The sequence below is a fragment of the Chrysemys picta genome, chromosome 1, assembly GCF_011386835.1.
Source record: "Chrysemys picta bellii isolate R12L10 chromosome 1, ASM1138683v2, whole genome shotgun sequence".
NCBI lineage: Eukaryota > Metazoa > Chordata > Testudines > Emydidae > Chrysemys > Chrysemys picta.
The window spans coordinates 205,421,900-205,444,109 of record NC_088791.1 but is presented as its reverse complement, the minus strand read 5'-3'; the positions used below and the strand labels follow the sequence as shown (position 1 = coordinate 205,444,109).

General features: G+C 42.5%; 1 protein-coding gene across 1 annotated transcript in view; it reads right to left on the bottom strand.

The window, feature by feature from the left end:
* CFAP47 (cilia and flagella associated protein 47) overlaps positions 1-22,210 on the bottom strand; it is a 286,241-nt gene that overhangs the window by 1,310 nt on the left and 262,721 nt on the right. The window contains exon 41 of the mRNA XM_008174468.4: positions 4,224-4,307. Coding sequence (XP_008172690.4) covers positions 4,262-4,307 — 46 coding nt within the window. The 3' untranslated portion in view covers positions 4,224-4,261. The remainder of the gene's footprint in view (positions 1-4,223; positions 4,308-22,210) is intronic.

The window sequence follows — 22,210 nt, the reverse complement described above, 5'->3', positions numbered from 1 at the left end:
TAAAGTCTCAGTAGCCCAGAAAATTTAAACATTTAACATGCTGATCTGATGCACACATTCTGGACATAAAGAATGTGTAAAGTCCAATTTTCATTCAAGCTTAGCCACCTCAACCCTCCAGAGCGATGAACTGATTAGAGGCCAGATGTGAAAATGGAGCCAAAACAAATGGGCCAGAGATAGCACTGATACACATGGTGACAGCTCATTTAGGAACAAATCAGTATTGAAAGCTGACCTCCAGAAAAAAGTGGCTGATGCAAGAAACCAAAATCAAACAGAAACCACACACACATCACTTTTTTCCCATAACAACAATGCAAATAAAACAAACTCACTATCGTAAAATACAGGGCCATCCTTAGGATGTATGGGGCCCTACGCAGTATTATTAAACTGCTGTCCCTATGCCTGATGGCAGCCCGGGGATGGTGGGGATGGACGAGGCAGCAAAGCATACCGAGACACCCAGCCTGCCTCACGGTGGTGGAGAGTCACAGTTCCCTGCAGAGACCCCCGTACCCTCTCCCTCACGCAAAATGCGCAGCGCCAACGCATTCAGTTCTGTGAATACGGCCCCTGCCTAAGGACACTGCAGTGCGCGTTGGGTGTGTGGGAGCCAACCTGCTGTCCTGGGCGGTGGGTGAAGCTGCTGCTTGGGGTGGCTAGCTCCCCAGCCCACCTCTTCTGCATGTGGCCCTGCCCATACTCCACCTCTGCTCCACCCCAGATCCCACCCCACTCCGCCCAGACCCCACCCTCTCCCCACTGCCTCCCTTCTCTCTTCCCTCCCCCATTCTGCTCACCCCCTCCCAGCCAAATCCATGAACCCAAATGAAGCAAATGACATTTGGGGAAAAACAACAACAACAACAACACTCTTCTGCAATTTCTTTCTAAAGAAAATGGAGCATGTTTTCCACTGCATGCCAGATGGTGAAGACTGGACATGCAGACGGTACCTAATTAAAAGCACTAAACTTGGAAATAAAACATGTCAGTCACAGGTTTTTTGATATGCCCTGAAGTTTGTCAGAGATTTATTTGCAAAAACTTTGTAGTAAGGGTGAATCAGCTGTCTTGCTGAATACAACATTAAATATTATGGAATACATGATGCACCTCTTCTCTGTTTTACATTTTCATAATCAGTATTTCTAAGCTGATTTTATATTTTAAACGTACTCTTAAGCCTTCATAAAGTAATCATTCCAGATTACTACATATTTAACTCACTGAAACAAAGACATTATTTTAAATTAATCAGTCACAGAGGTTTCAAGTATTCATAACAATGTTCATTGCTTTTAGAAAAAGGGAACACTAATTTACTTTGTGTGATCTCCATAACAATAGATATGTTTATGAAATTTCACCAACTTTAAAAAATACATTTCCAAAGATTTTAGGCATAACAAATTATTTTATATCGTACTAGGTACTGATTTTGCTGGAGGGTTCTCTTAAAACTAGTTCATCAGATAATCAGAAGTAAAGAACGGGAAACTCTTTGTCCAGCTACCTGGAAGGAAAGGGGTGTTGTTCCTTTAAGGGGCGGGGGGGATGAGGAGAGGAGAGTGAAGGAAGAAACAGATGGACAGAAAGGACAGGAAGACTTTGGAAGCAAGTTTTTTTTACTATACTAATTAAAATTAAAATGTGTATTTTAGATAAGGGTGGTCTTTTGAAGGATCTATTTAGAAAACTATATGTCTGAAGATCCAAGCATTTAAGGCTAAAGATGATTGTGCATCTAAAAATCTATGCAAGGATTTTTTTAGAGATGTGACTTTATAATCTTCACCAACTCAATAATGAAATATTTTTAAAGCAAATTTTAAACTAAGATCCTGTAGACAAACATGTTCTGAGTAAATATTACAGCAATGCACAACTGTTTGTCAGTAAATTCAGAAACTGACAGTATATACCTGGGGGTTGGCAAATGCCTGTTGAATGGCTTCATTACCACTTGAATGGCTCTTTAACAGTTTCAATGTTGTGCTAATAGGTCTGGCAGGCTGGAGGCTTTTTCACTTTTAAGTTTCTAGATCCCCTCCAGAGTAAAAGTCACCAGGCTGCAGCAGCTAGCTGTGGGAGCCTGCAGGAATGGTCAGAACAAGGATAGGAAGAGCTGGGAGGGTGGACACTTAAGACCCAGTGGTGCCCCAAATTTTCAGGTGCCCTATGCAGCCGGGTATTCTGGGTATTCCTAAGGACGGCCCTGCTAAAGTAGACCAACAACCAATGTAGTGCTGCAAATGAAGACCCAGCACTTCCAAAATCCTTTTTTGCGTGTATACCAAACACTCCAATGGTTGAGTGGGCACTTGTACAGTTCTAATAGCTACTGCTTTTTAGACGACTCTGAGGTAGCAGTGCACCTTTAAAGGGGAATGCTCAATAATGTGCTGGAGGGAACTCTCAAAGATCATACTGAGAGGAAGGTTAGGCTGATTTCCTAGATTCTAATAGTGCCCTCTTCCTGTCGGGATACTGCAAAATTATCCTTGATATAAGTTACTTAACTTTGGGGGCTCACAGAAACATTTCTGAAGAGCAATTACACACATGCACACACAAAACATATTTTGCATCAATTAGCAGATATTTTCAGAAAATTCTGCAAAAGATACACCTAGCTACTCAATACAAGGTCTTTACCCTTTGTGACAGACCCAGACCAGTGGGGTACAGGAGTCTGGTAGAGGGCAAATATACTGGTCACTGGATGAGTAGTTTTCTGTTCCCTGAGTGACAAGAGCAGGGGCTGCACTAGAGTAATCAGGAACCTGCTAGAACCAGTTAAGGCAGGCAGGCTAATTAGGACAACTGGAGCCAATTAAGAAGAAGCTGCTAGAATCAATTAAGGCAGGCTAATCAGGGCACCTGGTTTTAAAAGGAGCTCACTTCAGTTTGTGGTGGGTGTGTGAGGAGCTGGGAGCAAGAGACGCAAGGAGCTGAGAGTGAGAGGGTGTGCTGCTGGAGGACTGAGGAGCACAAGTGTTATCAGACACCAGGAGGAAGGTCCTGTGGTGAGAATAAGGAAGGTGTTTGGAGGAGACACCATGGGAAAGTAGCAGCCCAGGGAGTTGTAGCTGTCATGCAGCGGTTACAGGAGCACAGGGCCCTGGGCTGAAACCCAGAGTAGAGGGTGGGCCCGGGTTCCCCCCAAACCTCCCAATTGACCTGGACTGTGGGTTCTTCCAGACAGGAAGGTCTCTGGGCTGTTCCCCAACCCACATGGTGAATCTCTGAGGCAAGAAAATCCGCCAATAAGCACAGGACCCACCAAGATAGAGGAGGAACTTTGTCACACCTTTAACCCATGAGTTTTCAATCTGGAGGTCGCAATCAGGTATAAGGAGATTGCAACTAGCTCTTCCTTACCATATTGCTGAGATCAGAGAGACAATATCAAATCATAAGGGATAGAAAAATGTTAAGAACCATTGCTGTAATCCCTCCCTCCCTTCCAAATATCTGAACTGAACACAGTGCTATATTATTAATATACTCAGTATAGCTTTCAAGGACCAAATATAAACATTTCCACATCATATAGAGAACATTACTATACAGAAGCCATATCCCAAAATGTAGTGCAACATACAATAGATATAAAGACAACCTCGGTATTTCAGAATTATTCTGGTACTAGTAGTAATGATATAGCAAGTCTCAGTTTTCCATAGGGCCATACGTAAATGCAATAATATTTTGCTCAAGTATGCAGTGAACTTCAAGGAACTGCCCTGCAGATTTTGTGCAACTGAACTTTCTTGAGGGAATCTACCTATGCCAGCACCATAACTCCCAATGAATAAATCTGGACATAACTCTTGAATCAAAACTATTAGGGAATGAAAGTGAAAAATCTATGGACAACCAATCATTTAAAATAATTCTTTCATATCCAACACTGATAAGCTGGAGGGGTTTCAAAGGAGCCCCTTGTTAGAAGAGCCAGTCTTTGAGCCCTGTAAAGGAGAATCTCAGCTTTCTTTCTTTTTTAATAAATTCTTTAGCTGTAAAATGTATTACTAAACTTGCATGGTCTATCTAAATGTAAAACGTCTGCAGACAAATCTGTAATACAAGTATCTATTATTGTATATATTAACTTTTAAAGACCCTGTTCATTCACATTGGTTCCCCATGTACTCCAAAAGTCATTAGTTAAAACAAATTTTGCAGAAAAATTAAATTTTAGAAGTACTTACAGCCATTTGAGTTGTTCTCTTTGTGACACAGTACATCTTCATCTCCCCACGTCACTTGTACTATTCAGTACATTACATTCAGAACTAGTGAAAGAGAGAAAAAGCAACATGCTAACTGAGCTGTAATTTATAATATTAAATAAAATGGTGTCTTCACATTTCATACATATAGGAATGCTATTTGTCAGATTTTGTAATCTGACAAATATGGTTTTAAGAAAGTGATTTTGGCATGATCTACCAGTAGAAGATACTGAATTTTATTCTGTTTGTAAATTATTGTTACTTCTATCTCCTAAAACAGTACATTCCTTCTTCAATTCATCGGCATGTTCTTTTTCAAACTAAACAGATAATCAAACTCCACATATAAAAAAGCAGGTTACAAGTGCAAAAATTATGATTGCTGGTGATTGGCAAATCAGCTCCAAGTGTGTATGCCCAATAACAATTTTGAGTTAATACGAATACATTTAATCCCAGTTCTCTTTCCCCGTCCTGCAATCTTCATATTACTACAAACCTATAAGAATTCATTTAATTATAAATTCACCATGGACTTTCTTCCAAGAGGGATTAAATAACATTAATGCAACATTAAGACTGACATTTTGAAATTACAGAAGACAAGACATTCAGGAAAGCTACTTACCTTCCCTACCGCACAGCAGTAATCAAAGGATATATATTAAAAGAAAGTGAAGGTCTCAAACACTACAGCTATGGAAACCATGTAACTACCAAAGATAGAACATTTCCTGAAAAGTTCACTTCCATGCATCTAGGGTGACTAGACAGCAAGTGTGAAAAATCGGGGACAGGGGGTGGGGGATTATAAGCGCGTATATAAGACAAAGCCCCAAATATCTGGACTGTCCCTATAAAATCGGGACATCTAGTCACCCTACATGCATCTGCAAGCATACCAACAGAAGCATGACTTGTAACAATGCGGACTACACAATTTGAGATTGTGATCTGGATCTTTCATTAATCAAATGGGCTTTTCAGTTGGTTACCAACCAATGTAAGTGCTTCACTAGTCAAATGCAGGTGTATTGACATGAACCGTGTTTTGGGTAATTTTATGTTTGAGGGAGAAGGAAGAAAATTGAAAAATCTTTTAAGGCATTTTACATCAAATTGTTTTTATATTCACTAGAGAACTTTAAAATTTATTAATGTTGAACATTGCTGAAACCCCTACCCAATCATAACAAATCCTGCTTTTTTGTGTTTTTACTTGAGCACTTGGGTTGAAGACGGTAAAGGTAATAAACCATACCAAATTATACAGTAGATGTATAAGATTTTTTATGTTTACGATCATTGATAAGGATTTGGTTTTGATAGTTGGCAGCATGCCTATAACCTGGGCTTGGTACTACTTAGAGTGTTAAATCAAAGTGAATAAAAATGAATGAATTTGAGGCCAAATCCTGCCATTCTTGGGCACCCAAATCTCCCCTGAGTAAAGACTGAAGGATTTGACCTGAAATTAACTTTTTTCCAAATTGACTTTGATTTAACATACAGTACTAAGCAATACCAATCCCAGGTTTTAAGTGACCTGACTTCAGTCAATGGGAGACATGTCTGAATAAGGACTCCAGGAATGACCCTATGGGATAAATAATTTCCAATAGTAAGGCTTGTGGTAACTCACAACTGAAGGATAAAATTGACTCTCCTTTATAACGTCCAGAACTGTAAGAGATGTTGGCATTATATAACTGGAGAGTCTCCTTTAGTTCAATAAGTGGAACTAGAGTTTTAAACTTCAAAGGTTCCTGGTATCACAGACATCTGGGATAGTACTCAGTGCAGTTGAAGAAATGCAATGAATGTGTCATTTGAATTTTTACTTATTTAGGTCCAGATTCTGCACTGGTATCTTCTAGCGCAGTGGTTCTCAAAGCCAGTCCGCCGCTTGTTCAGGGAAAGCCCCTGGTGGGCCCGGATGGTTTGTTTACCTGTCGCATCCGCAGGTTCAGCCGATCGCGGCTCCCACTGGCCGCGGTTCGCCGCTTCAGGCCAACGGGGGCTGTGGGAAGCGGCACGGGCCGAGGGATGTGCTGGCCACCTTTCCCGCAGCCTCCATTGGCTTGGAGCGGCAAACCGCGGCCAGTGGGAGCTGCAATTGGCCGAACCTGTGGACACAGCAGGCAGCCCGGCCCACCAGGGGCTTTCCTTGAACAAGTGGCAGACCGGCTTTGAGAACCACTGTTCTAGGGTAAAATGTACCACCTGTGCAAAGTTCTGTTGATTTCAGTGGGAGTCTGCATATGTGCAGGAGTCTATGCTAGTGGATCCCAATGATTGGGGCCTTAGTTACTTCTCACATTTTAAACTTCAACACACCTGAAATTTTATCTTGTCTCATTTATTCTTGTTAGGCTCTCTCCCTCCACTGTGTCTATTGTTTTTAATGCTTGTTATTTACTTATAGAATTAGACATCACAAGTTGAACTGCATGCATTTTGTCGTTTTCTCATGGACATTTCTAATCCATGTTGAACAATAACTATATCACAATTCATAGGAAGTATGGAGGTGAAATGTGTTTCTTGCCAATTTTACATTTCAGGAAGAAAGAGAGGTTACTTATGAGTAACTGTACTTCTTTTAGTAGATTGTGGGTACAGATTCAAACCCTAGGGTTTGCCTATGCACTCTGCACCAGATATAACCCTCTGTAATGCAGTGCCACCACTCACTATGCATGCTCCTTCAAAGGAATGAGCATTTGGGCCCCAAGTTCTTATAAGATGTCATACCCCAGAGTCCCCTCAGTTCCTTTCAACCAGCAAAACACCACACATTATTCATCTGAATGAAAACCAATCCAAAACCTGTTTATTGGCAACTTTTATGTTCCAGGGAAAAGGGAAAGATACTGAGAACCTTTTCTAAACCCAATACATCATGGATTCAGTCTTGGCCTCATTGATGTCAATGGCATTTTTGTCACTGAATTCAATGGAGCCAGGATTTCACACCCTCGTTTTCACCCTGTGTCTCTAACATGCTTCGGAATGTACAGATGACAAGTGCTACATAGTATGTAATAACCTTTTCTTCTACATCCTCTAGAGCAGTGGTTTTCAAACTGTGGGTCACAACCCAGTACTGGGTTGCGGAATGGAAGGCACTGGGTAGCGGCAGCTCTGGTCAGCACCGTCGACTGGGCGGTTAAAAGTCCCATCGACGGTGCTGCCCGGCTAAGGCTTGTCCCGACCTGTTCTGACACCACGCTGTGCCCCAAAAGCAGCCAGCAGTAGGTCTGGCTCCTAAGCAGGGGGGCCATGGGGCTCCTAGGAGCAGGACCTGCTGCTGGCACCCCAATTCCTGCCCCAGCTCTGAACCCACCCCAACCCAGAGCCCCTTCTTGCACCCCAAACCCTTCATCCCTGGCCCCAGCCCAGAGCCCTGACCCCTCCCGCACCCCAACCCTGGGCTCCAGCCCAGAGTCCCCTCCCACACCCTAAACCCCTAATTCCTGGCCCCACCCTGCATCCTAGCTCTGAGCCCCTCCCATACCCCAAACCTGTTGGTTCGCAGGCATCAACAATTTTCTTCAAGAGGGTCACCAGAAAAAAATTTGAAAACCACTGCTCTAGAGAACTTGGAAATTTTACCAATGGGAAACATTGGTAAACAATCAACAATCACAATGAAATCTATTTTTCATCTTTTCCCTGTGCAACATTTATAAAATTTCAGAGTAGCAGCCGTGTTAGTCTGTATCCGCAAAAAGAAGAACAGGAGTACTTGTGGCACCTTAGAGACTAACAAATTTATTAGAGCATAAGCTTTCGTGGACTACAGCCCACTTCTTCGGATGCATAAAATTGTATTACTAATGTTAAGCCAAATTAAACATTAGAGGCCATTACATTGGATGCACAAGTAGCTAAAGAGCACATATTCAGCAGTTTATCCTCTTATTTGCGGCACTGGTTGTTATGGAAAGATCAGCATCCAATAATAATGCTTTATGTTTTACACTTCATAGTTAGTCAGTCAACAGGGTGTGATACAGGCAGAATTTGACCATGATATTTAAGTATTAGTTGTATAACACCATTACTGAATGAAGAATCTTTGGTGGCTGCATCACACATGAAAATTGCAATCTGCATGATGTGCTATTCAATCATTTGAATAACTGCTATTTAATCTGACAGACTAGTACCTTAGAAATTATCTCTGAAGCTCTCACTTGAACATAAACTAGTCAAAAAACATGTTTCCTGTCAATATTAATTAATGTGAATAAAAGACTTGCGCTGCTCTACATGCAAATTAGACAAATTCATCAATACAGAATAAATACCATCTTCTAATCTGAAGTATTTGAAGCACAGTCATGCATACTTCAAGATTTTTTTTTTTTTTTTTTTTTTTTACATTTGAACATGCATAGATATGCTCACTGTGTCTGGTCTTAAAATCTGTCCCTAAAATTGGTGATGCATAAAATAGAACATACAATGGACTGGCTTTGCACACTTTTTCTCATTCATTATTGATGAACCATCATGACTCATAAGTGGCAGATAAAATGTTTTCATCAATTATTTGTATCAAACAATGAATGCAAAGACAACTCACTACATATCCTTTCTTTCTCTAGTTACACAATTCTCAGTTTGCACATTTGAATTTAAAATATGTTATACGCACCTGTACTATAAAGTAATGTTGTCGGTTATTAGATTTAGTTATATATATTACATAGGAAATACAGAAATTACTGTTGTAAAATGGACCTAACTTTATACAATTCCACTAACCAAGCCACAAGGGAAATAGGAAGGTTGCAATGCATGTATCACTTAACAATATTAAGATTGACGTTTTGAAATTACAAAAGACAGGACATTCCTTGGGCTCGGTTGTAATTTAGCCGGTTATAACTCCTTACCTAGCTTTTTTCTCAGCTAGCCCCTTATTTTCTCAATTAATCCTCAAGCTAGGAGGATCCAGCAAACAGTTTTCTCCGGCTGGTGTCTGCCCTGCTATGAGGGAGGAAGCAGCATTTATGCTGGTCCCTTTCTCTCAGTTCATTCCCAACTGGTTTGGGAAGAGGAGAGTAATCCCTGCCCTTTCTTCAATGCTCCTGGCCCCAGCCCTTAAAGATACAGGATCTTCTCCCAAGTGTGTGTGTGTATATGTGTGTGTATTTTCATTTTTATATATATATATATATATATATATATATATATATATATATATATATATATATATATATATATATATATATATATATAACCTTAAAGGGCTAAGCCACATGATAGGATGGGCTGAATATTAGGCACCACAACCCTTAAGAGGGCTGACCATCCCATCACACTGGCCCAATGAATTCTTGCCACTAAAGGAGCTCTTCCAACTACAACATCTGAATTCTCAGGCCTCTTTTACAATAAACCATTATCAGTGGTTCAGGATTAGGTTGTCTAAATATGTCTCCTCTCCATTTATTCTCTGCCATCCTGTCCCACTCTGGCTGTTATCTGGTACTCTTTATTACAATTGCAGTGTTTTCTTTCTGGGACACATTTCCCTCACAATCTAAGGGTCACAAAATGAATCAGCACTCTTGTGCTAGTTTTTGTTCCCAGTTCTGATTTCTGTCCATTTTTTCCCCACATAAAAACTGTCCATGCAGATAGAGACAATGCTTTCCATGGAAAACTAATTATGTTTTGTTTTTTGCACCAGAATATTTTCCCCTTTAATATACATTGGATATGGATTTCCTTAGCACTCTAGGTTCTGCCTTCTTAGTTTCTTCTTCTGACAACTACCATCTAGAATATTCCAGTTAGGAATCAACTTTACTATTTTCCATATAAAATTGTATGTGCGTGATTGACTGGGAGCCATAAGCCCCAACACCTTCCCCTCCCCCCATTTTCTAATTTAAAAGGATTACTTTAGGTCCCTTACAAGGTACTTGGAAAGTATGACTAGAATGGATCTTATATACGTTTTTGCTTTCTGTACCTGACCTACTGCAAGAGTGTACGCAAATGTACTATACCAATTAACTGAAAAAAGCTGACCTGTGGACTTGTAGTCTGCCATTAAATGGGCAAAAAGATACATTTCCAAATGTTCACACTTTACTAGACAAGCATCTGCAATTCCATATAACCATTAATGTTATACCCGGTTCTACAATGCTCAACATAAAAGTGTTCTTAACAGTGCAAATTCTATTTATAATAGTGGCACAGGTGACTATAAGGAAATATTCTGCACCTGTTACTCAGCCAAAACATCTGTTGGGAAAATGGTTTTTAATTGAATGGTTGCAACTTTAATAATGTTTAATGGGGCAGGAGCATTAAACCACTCTCACCCCCCACAAACATACCGGAAAAAAAAATCCTAGGTATTTACTTGGATCCAATATAGTATTAAATGGCTTCCTTAAAAAATAATCAATAATCAGGAGATCTGGCAGTTTCTCAATAAGACAATATTGTCGGAGATAAAGTCGCAACTATAAACTATCCCAAGTCAAAGGAAAGATAGAACAGTAAGGGGGCAATATGACTACATAAGAAGTTCTTTAATGACCTGAAAATGAAAAATGAATCCCACAAAAAGTGGAAATATGGACAAATTCCTAGGGAGATGTACAAAATAACAGCACAAGCATGCAAGAACAAAATCAGAAAGGCTAAGGAACAAAATAAGTTACTCCTAACAAGGTAATAAGAAGAGGTTCTTTAAATAAATTAGGCACAAGGTAAAAATGAAGGAAAAGATGTAGGTCTTCAACCTAATGAAGAAGGAGAGCTAATCATACAAGGCTGGAAAGGACCTCAAGAAATCATCAAGTCCAGTTCCATGCATCAAAGCAGAACCAAATAAACCTAGACTAAATATGCCCAGTTTTTTTTTTTTTTCCACATTTCCTCATAGGTCAGGGTTTCTAAACCTTTTATCATTTTTGGTTTTCTCCTCTGGACTCTCTAATTTGTCTAAAACTTTCTTAAAGTGTGGTGCCCAGAACTGGACATAGTATTCCAAATGAGGCCTCACCAGTGCCTAGTACACAAAGGACAATCACCTCCCATGTCTTACATACAACACTCCTTTTAATATACCCCATAATGATATTAGCCTTTTTTGCAAATGCATCACACTGTTCACTTATATTCAATTTGTGATCCACTATAACCTCCAGATACTTCTCAGCAGTACTACCATTTAGTGAGTTATTCCCCATCTTGGAGTTGTGCATTTGATTTTTTTCCTTCCCTAGTGAAGTCCTTTACACTTGTCTTTATTGAATTTTATCTTGTTGATTTCAGACCAAGTCTCTAATTTGTCAAGGTCATTTTGAATTCTAAATCCTGTCCTCCAAAGTGTGTTCTTAATAATGATATCATCTGTAAATGTTGTAAGCATGCTCTCCACTCCATTAGCCAAGTCATTAATGAAAATATTGCATAGTACCAGATCCAGGACTAACCCCTGAGCAAATCCCCCTAAATACATACTCAGTTTGACAGCGAACCATTGATAACTACTCTTTTAGTATGGTCTTTCAACTAGTTGTGCACCCACCTTATGGTAATTTCATCTAGGCCACATTTCTCCAGTTGCTTATGAGAATGTTATGTAGAACTGTGTCAAAAGCCTTACTAAAAACCAACATATATCACATCTATTGCATCCCCCCATCCACTAGGCAAGTAACTCTGTCAAAGAAGGAAATTAAGTTGGTTTGACATTTGTTCTTGACAAATCCATGCTGGCTATTCCTTATAGCCCTGTTATATATACTCCAGGTGCTTACAAACTGATTGTTTAATCATTTGTTCCAATATCCTTCCAGGTATCAAAGTTAGACTGACTGGTCTATAATCCCCAGGGTCCTCTTTGTTTTCCTTTTTAAAGATAGGTACTATGCTTGCCCTTCTCCAGTTTTCTGGGACATCACCCATCCTCCATTAGTTCTTGAAGATAATCGCTAATGGTTCTGAGATTGCTTAAGCTAGTTCCTTAAGTATCATAGGATGAATTTCATCAGGCCCTGCCAACTTGATTACATCTAATTTATCTAAATAAATAGTCTTTAATCTGTTTTTTCCATTATTTTGGCTTGCATTCCTTCCTTGTTGTTAATATTAATTGTATTGAGTATGTGGTCACCATTAACTTTTCTAGTGAAGACTGAAGCAAAATAGGCATTTTTGATGTCATCAGTTATTAGTTCTCCTTCCCTACAAGGTAAAGGACCTACACTTTTCTTCATCTTTCTCTTGCTCTTAAAGTATTTATAAAACTTCTACTTCTTGTCTTTTAAATCCCTTGCAAGGTACAACTCATTTTGTGGTTTAGCCTTTCTGATTCCACCCCCATATGCTCATGCTATTCTTTTGCACTCCTTAGCAATTTTTCTGTGTTTCCATTTTCTGTAGGATTCCTTTTTAGTTTAAGTTCTATTTTGATCTTAGGTACATGAGAGGAAATTCGGCCCCAGTGAAGTCAGTGCCAAAAGTCCCATTGACTTTAATAGAACCAAGATTTCACCCACAGTCATTAATCACAGTTTATTTGGTAAAATCAGTTGTTGTGCACACACTTACATTTTAAAATTTACTGGCATATTTTATAAAGATAAACTTTACAGCAAATTTTATATAATCTTCCTGTAACCCCTGAGAAGCAATTACATTTGTCATCTTATCTGATTGGTACTACTTTATCCTCTCCTTTTGTTGTTCACAAATACAACAACTCCTCACTTAACGTCCTCCCGCTTAACGTTGTTTCGAAGTTATGTTGCTGCTCCATTAGGGAACATATTTGTTTAACGTTGTGCAATGCTCCCTTATAATGTCAATTGGCTGACTTTACAAGGGAGCATTGCACAAGTTCCTCTTCTCCGCCTCCTCCCCCTCCCTTCCTCCCAGCGCTTCCCCCGCCACCAAACAGCTGTTTGGTGGCGCTTAGGACTTTCTGGGAGGGAGGGAGCGAGCGAGCAGGGAAGCTCCTCCCCCGCGCAGGCAGGGCCACCTGGAACACAGGGGCTTTAGGGGCTGCAGCTAAGGGGGTCCCAGGGCCCTGGCCTGCAGCTCCAAAACCCCTTTCGGAATGCGGCCCTGCGAGCACGGGCCAAAGGACTCGGGAGGAGCAGGGGCAGCCGCGCAGCCAGCGGCCAGAAAGAAGCAGCGCTTTCCCCTTCGAAGCCGGCCGGAGAGAAGCATCACATCTTCGATACAGAATGCAGAACTTATGATTTCCTAAACCGTAGCAACTGCAGCAAAATCACTGTATAGACAATAAGCCGCCTAAATGTTATGTGAGGAAATGACTGTTAAAATGGGGCTATTAAAAGGAAACACTGTGAAAATTAAACCACACAGTCTTTTTTTACTAGTAAGAGCAAATTGCAAATTGTTACTCAATCGGATTTATTCAACTTTCATCAGATACAAATACCACAGATACGCATTGGACTGATTTGATGGGCTACCAAAAGACAAAATTCTTCCTTTTTGAGTATGAAGTGACATGGGTGAGCAAAGGAGTTGCCGAAAAATGATAGGTTCTTGACCCTTCCTGCCTGCAAAATGCATGCACAGTGCCTGCTGCTCCAAAACAAAGAATTGTACACTCCTGCCCACTGTCAACAACATGTGTATGTGTGGGAGGAGGTTAAGGGCCTGACTGTGCACCCATGCTAGCTGCCCACATTCCTTTAGGGCCACAAGAGAACTAATAGACATGGTAACTAGTTTCTAAGATCATATCTGAACCCTGTTTTAGTCTGACAGAGGTGTGTTGGCAGGGGGAAGAAAAGAAACATTGAAAGAAACATTCTGATTCCACTTTCTCTCTAGTATACCCACACACCAAACCAGAATTATTTTGCTCTTTATATGCATCACTGTGGTGTACAGTAAAGTTGAAGAGTGACAGGTACCATAGGCATATCTAAATCTATATAGCAGCTACTTCATCAGTAAACTTAGGAAGACAGAAGCAAAGGAATGTATTATTAATCAGAGAGAGAAGGAATCCAAGGGAACAGTTTACTAACATACTTAGAAACACTGAACCATGTAATGGCAAAGAGCTCAATACAAAATATTCACTAAAATCCCATGTCCTTGCGGGATATAGCCTATGGGTATGTCTACACTACAAAATTAGGTCGATTTTATAGAAGTCGATTTTTAGAAATTGATTGCGTATGTCCACATTATGTCAGTTGCCTTTTTTCCTGGGTTACCTGTGCAGACGCCATACTACAGCAACTGGTTTTCAAAGCCTCTCTGATGCGCAGCGCACCTTGCTGTGCTCTTCTAATCACAGTGGTGTCTGGTGCGAAACGATTGTTTGCTGTTGCTTTCACGGAGGGAGGGGTGACTGATGACATGTACCCAAAACCACCTGTGACAATGTTTTTGCCCCATCAGGCAATGGGAGCTTAACCCAGAATTCCAGTGGGCGACAGAGACTGCGGGAACTGTGGGACAGCTACCCAGTGCACCGCTCTGTAAGTTGATACTAGCCAAGGTAGTGAGGATGCACTCCGCCGACTTAATGCGCTTAGCGTGGACATACGCAATCGACTGTATAAAATCGATTTCTAAAAATCGACTTCTATAAAATCAACCTAATTTCATAGCGTAGACATACCCTGTGAGAATAAGGGGGAGACGTTTATGGCGGAGTGGGATGTTGTAGAAAATTGCCTGGCATCCGATGTTGAGCAGCCAGACACTAGGGCGATTAGAAGAGCACAGCAAGGCGCGCTGCGCATCAGAGAGACTTTGAAAACCAATTTCATGACTGGCCAGGCTTCTGTGTAACAGTTGTGTGTGTTTCTCCTTGATGAAAACCCACCCCCTTTGTTGATTTTAATTCTCTGTAAGCCAACCACTCTCCTCCCTTCAAAATAAAGTAACTATTGTTTTGAAACCACGCATTCTTTCTTTATTAATTAATTTAAAAAAAAAAAAAGATAACCGACAAGGTAGCCCGGGTGGGGGAGGAGGGAAGGACAAGGCCACACTATTGCTTATTTCTAGCCACACTAAAAATCAAACTGTTTGAATGACAGCCTTCTGTTGCTTGGGCCACCCTCTGGAGTGGGGCGGCTGGGTGCCCGGAGCCGCCTCCTCCCCCACGTTCTTGAGCATCTGGGTGAGGAGGCTATGGAACGTAGGGAGGAGGGTAGGCGGTTATACAGTGGATGCAGCAGGGGTCTGTGCTCTTGTTGGCTTTCCTGCAGCTCCAACAGACACTTCATCATGTCCGTTTGCTCCCCCATTAGCCTCAGCATAGTGTCCTGCCTCCGCTCTTCGTGCTCACCTAATTCTTTCCTGGCCTCTGCCACTGAATGCTTCCATGCATTAAGCTGTGCCCTATCAGGATGGAAGGACTGCATGAGCTCGGAAAACATGTCATCACAAGTGCGTTTTTTTTCTCCTTCTAATCTGTGATAACCTCAGGGATGGATATGATAGGGGAAGCGTAGAAACATTCTATCGTCTACGATTCTGGGGGGACTGCATGGTCACCTGTGCTGCTGAGTTCGCCACGCTGACCAAACAGGAAATGAAATTCAAAAGTTCCCGTGGCTTTTCCTGTGTACCTGGCTAGTGCATCGGAGTTCAAAGTGCTGTCCAGAGCAGTCACAATAGAGCACTCTGGGATAGCTCCCGGAGGCCAATACCGTCAATTTGCGTCCGCACTACCCCAAATTCAACCCAGCAAGGCCAATTTTAGCGCTATTCCCCTCATAGGGGAGGAGTACAGAAGTCGATTTTAAGAGCCCTTTAGGTAGATGGAACGAGGTTGCTTGTGTAGACGCATTCATTATAAAATCGACCTAACACGGCTAAATTCAACCTAACCCTATAGTGTAGACCAGGGCTTTGATGTTCCCACAAAACTCAGGACAGTAACTGATGTTATAGAAACAGCTAAAATCAGGTAGAATGTTTTAAGTTAGCATAAACCAATTTACACTATATCAATTATTGAGCAGAACTGTAATGCCTCCTAGTAGTATCTTTCTAAAATGCACTTGTGGAAGATAATAGAATAAAGATATTAATGTTGGACTAACAACTCTCAGAATCTTCTACATTTATACACTGGAACAACGCACAACATTTATATCTATTGTTTATCTTATGACAATAAGAAATACTGGTTGTTCCGCTTTGTTTAGTGCGACCCCTTCCTTCACTCATCAATCTGCCTGGAGATGTAACCTGCATGAGAACCAAACTCAGAAATGTAAGAATATTTCTTGGTATTCCGAATAATTAATTTTAAAAAAAAGTGTAGTGACGAAGTAAACAAACTAACAATAATTTGGCATATACTGTACGCTGACAGGACTGGCCTTGAGAAAAACTGACAATTTTTCATGTGTTTCTTTTTTAAATGAGTAGTTCTGAAAATATTTCACCAAGGAAAGGATTTTTTTTTTTATTCTCCAATCAGTTTGCACATAAAACCCTTCATAAAACCCTTCTAATGACCTACCTGTACAGTGACAGCCATGATAAACTGCCTAATGATAATGGTAAGGCAAAAGGATGGTTAGCAAGTCTCTAATATATGCTGTCCAATTACTTATTTTAAATTAAACTATGATGTCTAAGCTTAGCTAATAAATGTAACTTTGTTCCTATTAGTGTAACACATCATTCTCCCTCCCCTCGCCATTCTCTCCCTTCCATTGTGTTTTATAGCTATCTGTTAAATTCTAAATAGGGACAAGGTGTAAGTCATTTGGGGGGGGAGGGAAGGATTGTCTTATAGTTTGTTTATACAGTGCTCAGCACAATGAGCCCCCGTCTTGATTGGCGTCTCTGGGCACAACTACAGTACAAAGAACATCATTTCTGGTCTGATCAAAACAAAACTATCGAACACAGAGTATTTTTATTATACAGGAGTGTATATTGCACACGCAGTTTTTTCTTTACTGTTTCAAACTCTGCGGGTTATTTATTGTCAGTTCCAGAAATGTTCATTGTTTAGAACACACATGGAGGATTCATCAATGTAAAAACATAGGGAAAGTTGTGGCAAAGCAACGTTAGTGATTTCTGATGTGGTAAGGTTTCCTCAATCCCATTTCAATCACATTTAGGCCTGGGCATGGGAAAGAAATTGCAATTGTTAAATTGGTTGATTAGCTAATCCACTGTCAGGAGATAAAGTGCCCATGCTGATTTTTTGCATCTATCTGAGCAGTTTCTGATATTCCTGACCACAGATTTTTGTTGACATCTGCAAATGTCAATGGAATTGCTTCAGTGGCTCCATTCCTTTTTCTAGAAAAGGTTCCAGAGGGTAGCTTGGGGCAATCAATCTTCTGCCTGAGCCTGCTCTCAACTGGGTGTGCGCAGTTTCTTTTTCATTACTCTAGCTTGTTTAAAGCCGAGATGGGGTGGGACGATGAGGGGATATCCACTGTGGTGTAAGCTGAAAACACCCAACCTCATAGTTCCACCACACCTGGCCCACTTAGAAAAAGGGATTGATTCTCCACACCAATTACATGCCAGTGTAAAAGCATGGAGAATCTGATGCACAGCAACTACGTAACATCCTTTGAATTTCTAAACTTTATATATGACAATTTCCTCACTCAAAAAGTGTTGCAGCAAACAGGGGGAACTTCTATATTAGACCTTGCCCTAACATATAAAGAGGAACTGATCACAGAACTAAAAAAGTTAATGGTAGCTTAGGTACAAGTGATCGTGAATGATCAAATTTATAATGTGCAAACAGAATAAAGTCCAGACCAGTAATCTGTATACTTGGGCGCTTTAATAGGATTAATTTCACAAAGCTGAAAATAATGACAAGCTAAGCCAGCTGGGAAGAATTTAATCAGAAAAATTTGAATGATAATTGGGAATCATTTAAGGACACCTTATGAGATGCCCAAAAGCCACCATCCCACAACTAAGAAAGCCGTGATGGTTTAGAAGGAGAAGAGGTGGCAGCTGTAAAAAAAAATTAAAAATATACAAATGGAAGAAAGGAGAAGTTGATAGTAAAGAATATAAATCAGAATTTAGGAATTGTAGAAAATTGATAAGGGAAGCCAAAAGACACAAGGAGAAATCGATGGCCAGCAAAATTAGGGGCAAGAAGAAGCTTCTTAAATATATTAGGAACAAAAAGAATTTTGACAATGGTATTATACCATTACTAGATGGAAATGGTAGAATTATCATTAATAATGCAGAAAAGAGAGAGGTGTTCAATAAATATTTCTGTTCAGTTGGAGAAAAACAGATGATGCAGTCTCATCATATGGTGAGGATAACAGACTTGCCATTCCTCTAGTATCTTTGGAGAATGTTAAATAGAAGCTAAATAGTCAGACATTTTAAAATCAGCAGGTCCAGATAACTTGCATCCAAGAATCTTAAAAGAGCTAGCTGAGGAAGTCACTGGACCATTAATATTGATTTTCAGTAAGTCTTGGAACAGTGGGGAAGTTCCAGAAGACTGGAAGAAAGCTAATGTTGTGCCAATTTTTAAAAAGGGTAAATGGAATGACCTGGATAAGTCTGATACTGTCAGTCTGATACTGATCCCAGGCAACATAATGGAGTGGCAAATACAGGACTTGATTAATAATGCACTAAAGGAAGGTAGTGTAATTACTGCAAATTAGCATGGGTTTATTGACAATAGATCCTGTCATATTAACTTAATATCTTTTTTATTGAAATTACAAATTTGACAGATAACGGTAATAGGGTTGACTTAATATACTTAGACTTCTGTGAGATGTTTGACTTGACACATCATGTTTGGGATCTGGCTACCTGTGAGGTTACCCTTCTCATGCATTACTGCAGTTGTGATCAACAGAGGCCCTTGAGCTGGATCCTCTTACACACCCATTTTAAGTGGGAGACAGCTGCTGATAGGGCATTTTTCTTGAAGTGTTTTCAACTCTGGAACTTGTTATTGCCTTAGTTCACCAGAGCTCAGATTTATTAAAGAACGGTTACTTACCTTCTGTAACTGTTGTTCTTCGAGATGTGTTGTTCACGTCCATTACACATTAGGTGTACGCGCGCCGCGTGCACGGACCTCGGAAACTTTTTCCCTTAGCGGCTCCCGTCGGGCCGGCAGGGCCCCCTCCTTCCCGCCAGAGCGGCGCCCCGCTCCAGGGTATATATATCCCTGCCGACCCGACCCCTCCGGTTCCTTCTTGCCGGAGACTCCGACAGAGGGGAAGGAGGGTGGGAAGTGTAATGGACGTGAACAACACATCTCGAAGAACAACAGTTACAGAAGGTAAGTAACCGTTCTTTCTTCTTCAAGTGATTGTTCACGTCCATTACACATTAGGTGATTCCCAAGCTTACCATTGGAGGTGGGTAGGAGTCAAGGTACAACTGACTGTAGCACAGCCCGACCGACCATCGCGTCCTCTCTGGTCTGATGATGGATCGCGTAGTGGGCTGTGAACGTATGTACGGACGACCAGGTGGCTGCCTTACAGATCTCCTGGATAGGGACCTGCGCCAAGAAGGCCGTTGAGGACGCTTGGTCTCTAGTCGAGTAGGCCCGGATCTCCGGGGCCGGAACATTGGCGAACTCATAACACGTGCGTATACAATGCACAATCCATGCCGACAAGCGCTGTGTCGAGATAGGCAAGCCTTTCATACGTTCCGCAATAGCAATGAACAGCTGGGGTGTTCTGCGGAACGACCTGGTCCGTTCCAGGTAAAATGCCAACGCCCTTCGGACATCCAGGGTATGTAGGCTGCGGTGGTGAGGGTCCGTATGGGGTTTAGGAAAAAACACCGGTAGGCAAATGTCCTGCCCCATGTGAAACTGTGATACCACCTTTGGGAGGAATTTGGGGTGCGGCCTCAGTTGCACCTTATCCTTATGGAACACTGTATAGGGTGGCTCCGAAGAGAGGGCCCTCAATTCCGATACCCTTCTGGCCGACGTGATGGCCACGAGAAACGCCACCTTCCACGAGAGGCGCGTGAGGGAGCAAGTGGCTAGGGGCTCAAAGGGAGGACTCATGAGTCTTGTTAGGACTAGGTTCAGACTCCACGCTGGGACAGGCGGGCGCGAGTAGGGAAACACCCTTTCCAGCCCCTTGAGGAATCAGGCCACTGTGGGGTTGGAGAACACTGACCCTCCCAACTCTCCCGGATGGAAAGCCGAAATAGCGGCTAAGTGAACTCTAATTGAGGCGGGCGCAAGCCCTTGATTCTTGAGGTGCAGTAGGTAGTCCAAGATCGACGGAACTGAGGCTTGTAAAGGCTGTATGCGTTGAGGCTCACACCAGTGGGAGAACCTTTTCCATTTTGCCAGGTAGGTCGCTCTTGTAGAGGGCTTCCTACTATTAAGGAGGATTTGCTGAACTTGGTGAGAGCACCTGTGTTCTGCATCATTCAGCCAGAGAGATACCATGCCGTGAGATGTAGCGAAGACAGGTTCGGGTGGAGTAGGCGACCTTTGTCTTGCGTGACTAGGTCGCGATGGAGGGGGAGGGTGATTGGATCGGCTATGGACAGTTCCAGCAGGGACGTGAACCAATGCTGGCGTGGCCAGGCCGGGGCGATAAGTATGATCGTCGCCCTGTCCCTGCGGGTCTTGAGGAGAACCTTGTGTATGAGTGGGAACGGAGGGAAGGCATATCTCAGGCTCCCTCCCCATGGGATCATGAAAGCATCTGCTAGTGATCCCCGGCTGAGGTTCTGGAACGAGCAGAACTGAGGGCATTGGCTGTTGTCCCTGGTGGCGAATAGATCCACCCGGGGAAAGCCCCACCTCCGGAAGATCGAATGCAGGATGTCTCGCCTCAACGTCCATTCGTGCATTCGGTAGCATTGGCTGAGGCGGTCTGCTAAGCCGTTTTGAATCCCCGGAAGATACGTCGCGATGAGGTGTATCGCATGGGCTATACAGAAGTTCCATAATTGGAGTGCCTCGTGACAGAGGGGAGAAGACCGGGACCCGCCCTGCTTGTTTATATAGAACATGGCGGTAGTGTTGTCCGTCAGGACTGCCACGCTGTGACCTTTTATGGTGGCGCGGAAGGTCTGACAGGCGAGGCGAACCGCTCTTAGCTCCTTCAGATTGATGTGAAGCAGCTTGTCTTCTCTGGACCACAGCCCTTGGGTCCGCAGTTCCCCCAGGTGCGCCCCCCAACCCAGGTCCGATGCATCTGTTACCAACGTCAGAGTGGGCTGTGGGGCAGCGAAGGGGATCCCTTCGCATACCTGTTGGCGATCGAGCCACCAGCGTAGCGAGCTGAGCACCTGGTTTGGGATCGTGACTACTTGATCCAATGGGTCTCTGTTGGGGCGATGCGTGTGGGCGAACCACAACTGTAAAGGCCGGAGCCTCAGGCGGGCATGTCTGACCACGTGTGTGCAAGCTGCCATATGCCCCAGAAGCTGCATGCAACACCTTGCCGTTGTCGTGGGGAACTTTTGGACCAAGCTTACGGCTCTGTGAATTGACATGAACCGTGCCTCTGGTAGGCTCACTTGCGTGGTTACCGAGTCCAGGGTTGCACCTATGAAGTCCAGCCTCTGTGTGGGGACTAACGTGGACTTGGGCACATTGACCCGGAGGCCGAGCTTGTCGAACGCCTGCAAGGCCAGCGTCACGTGAGATCGGACCTCGGCCTCCGACCTGCCCACGAGTAGCCAATCGTCCAGGTACGGGAACACACGCATCCTTCTCTTTCGAAGGAAGGCTGCTACCACGGACATGCATTTCGTGAACACTCGTGGTGCTGACGCCAGGCCGAAGGGCAGGACCGTAAATTGGAAATGGCGCTGGTCGACAACGAAGCGCAGGAATCGCCTGTGAGCTGGATTGATTGCGATGTGAAAATAGGCATCTTTCATATTGAGGGCAGCATACCAATCCCCCGGATCCAGGGATGGGATAATAGTTCCCAGGGAGACCATACGGAAGCGAGCTT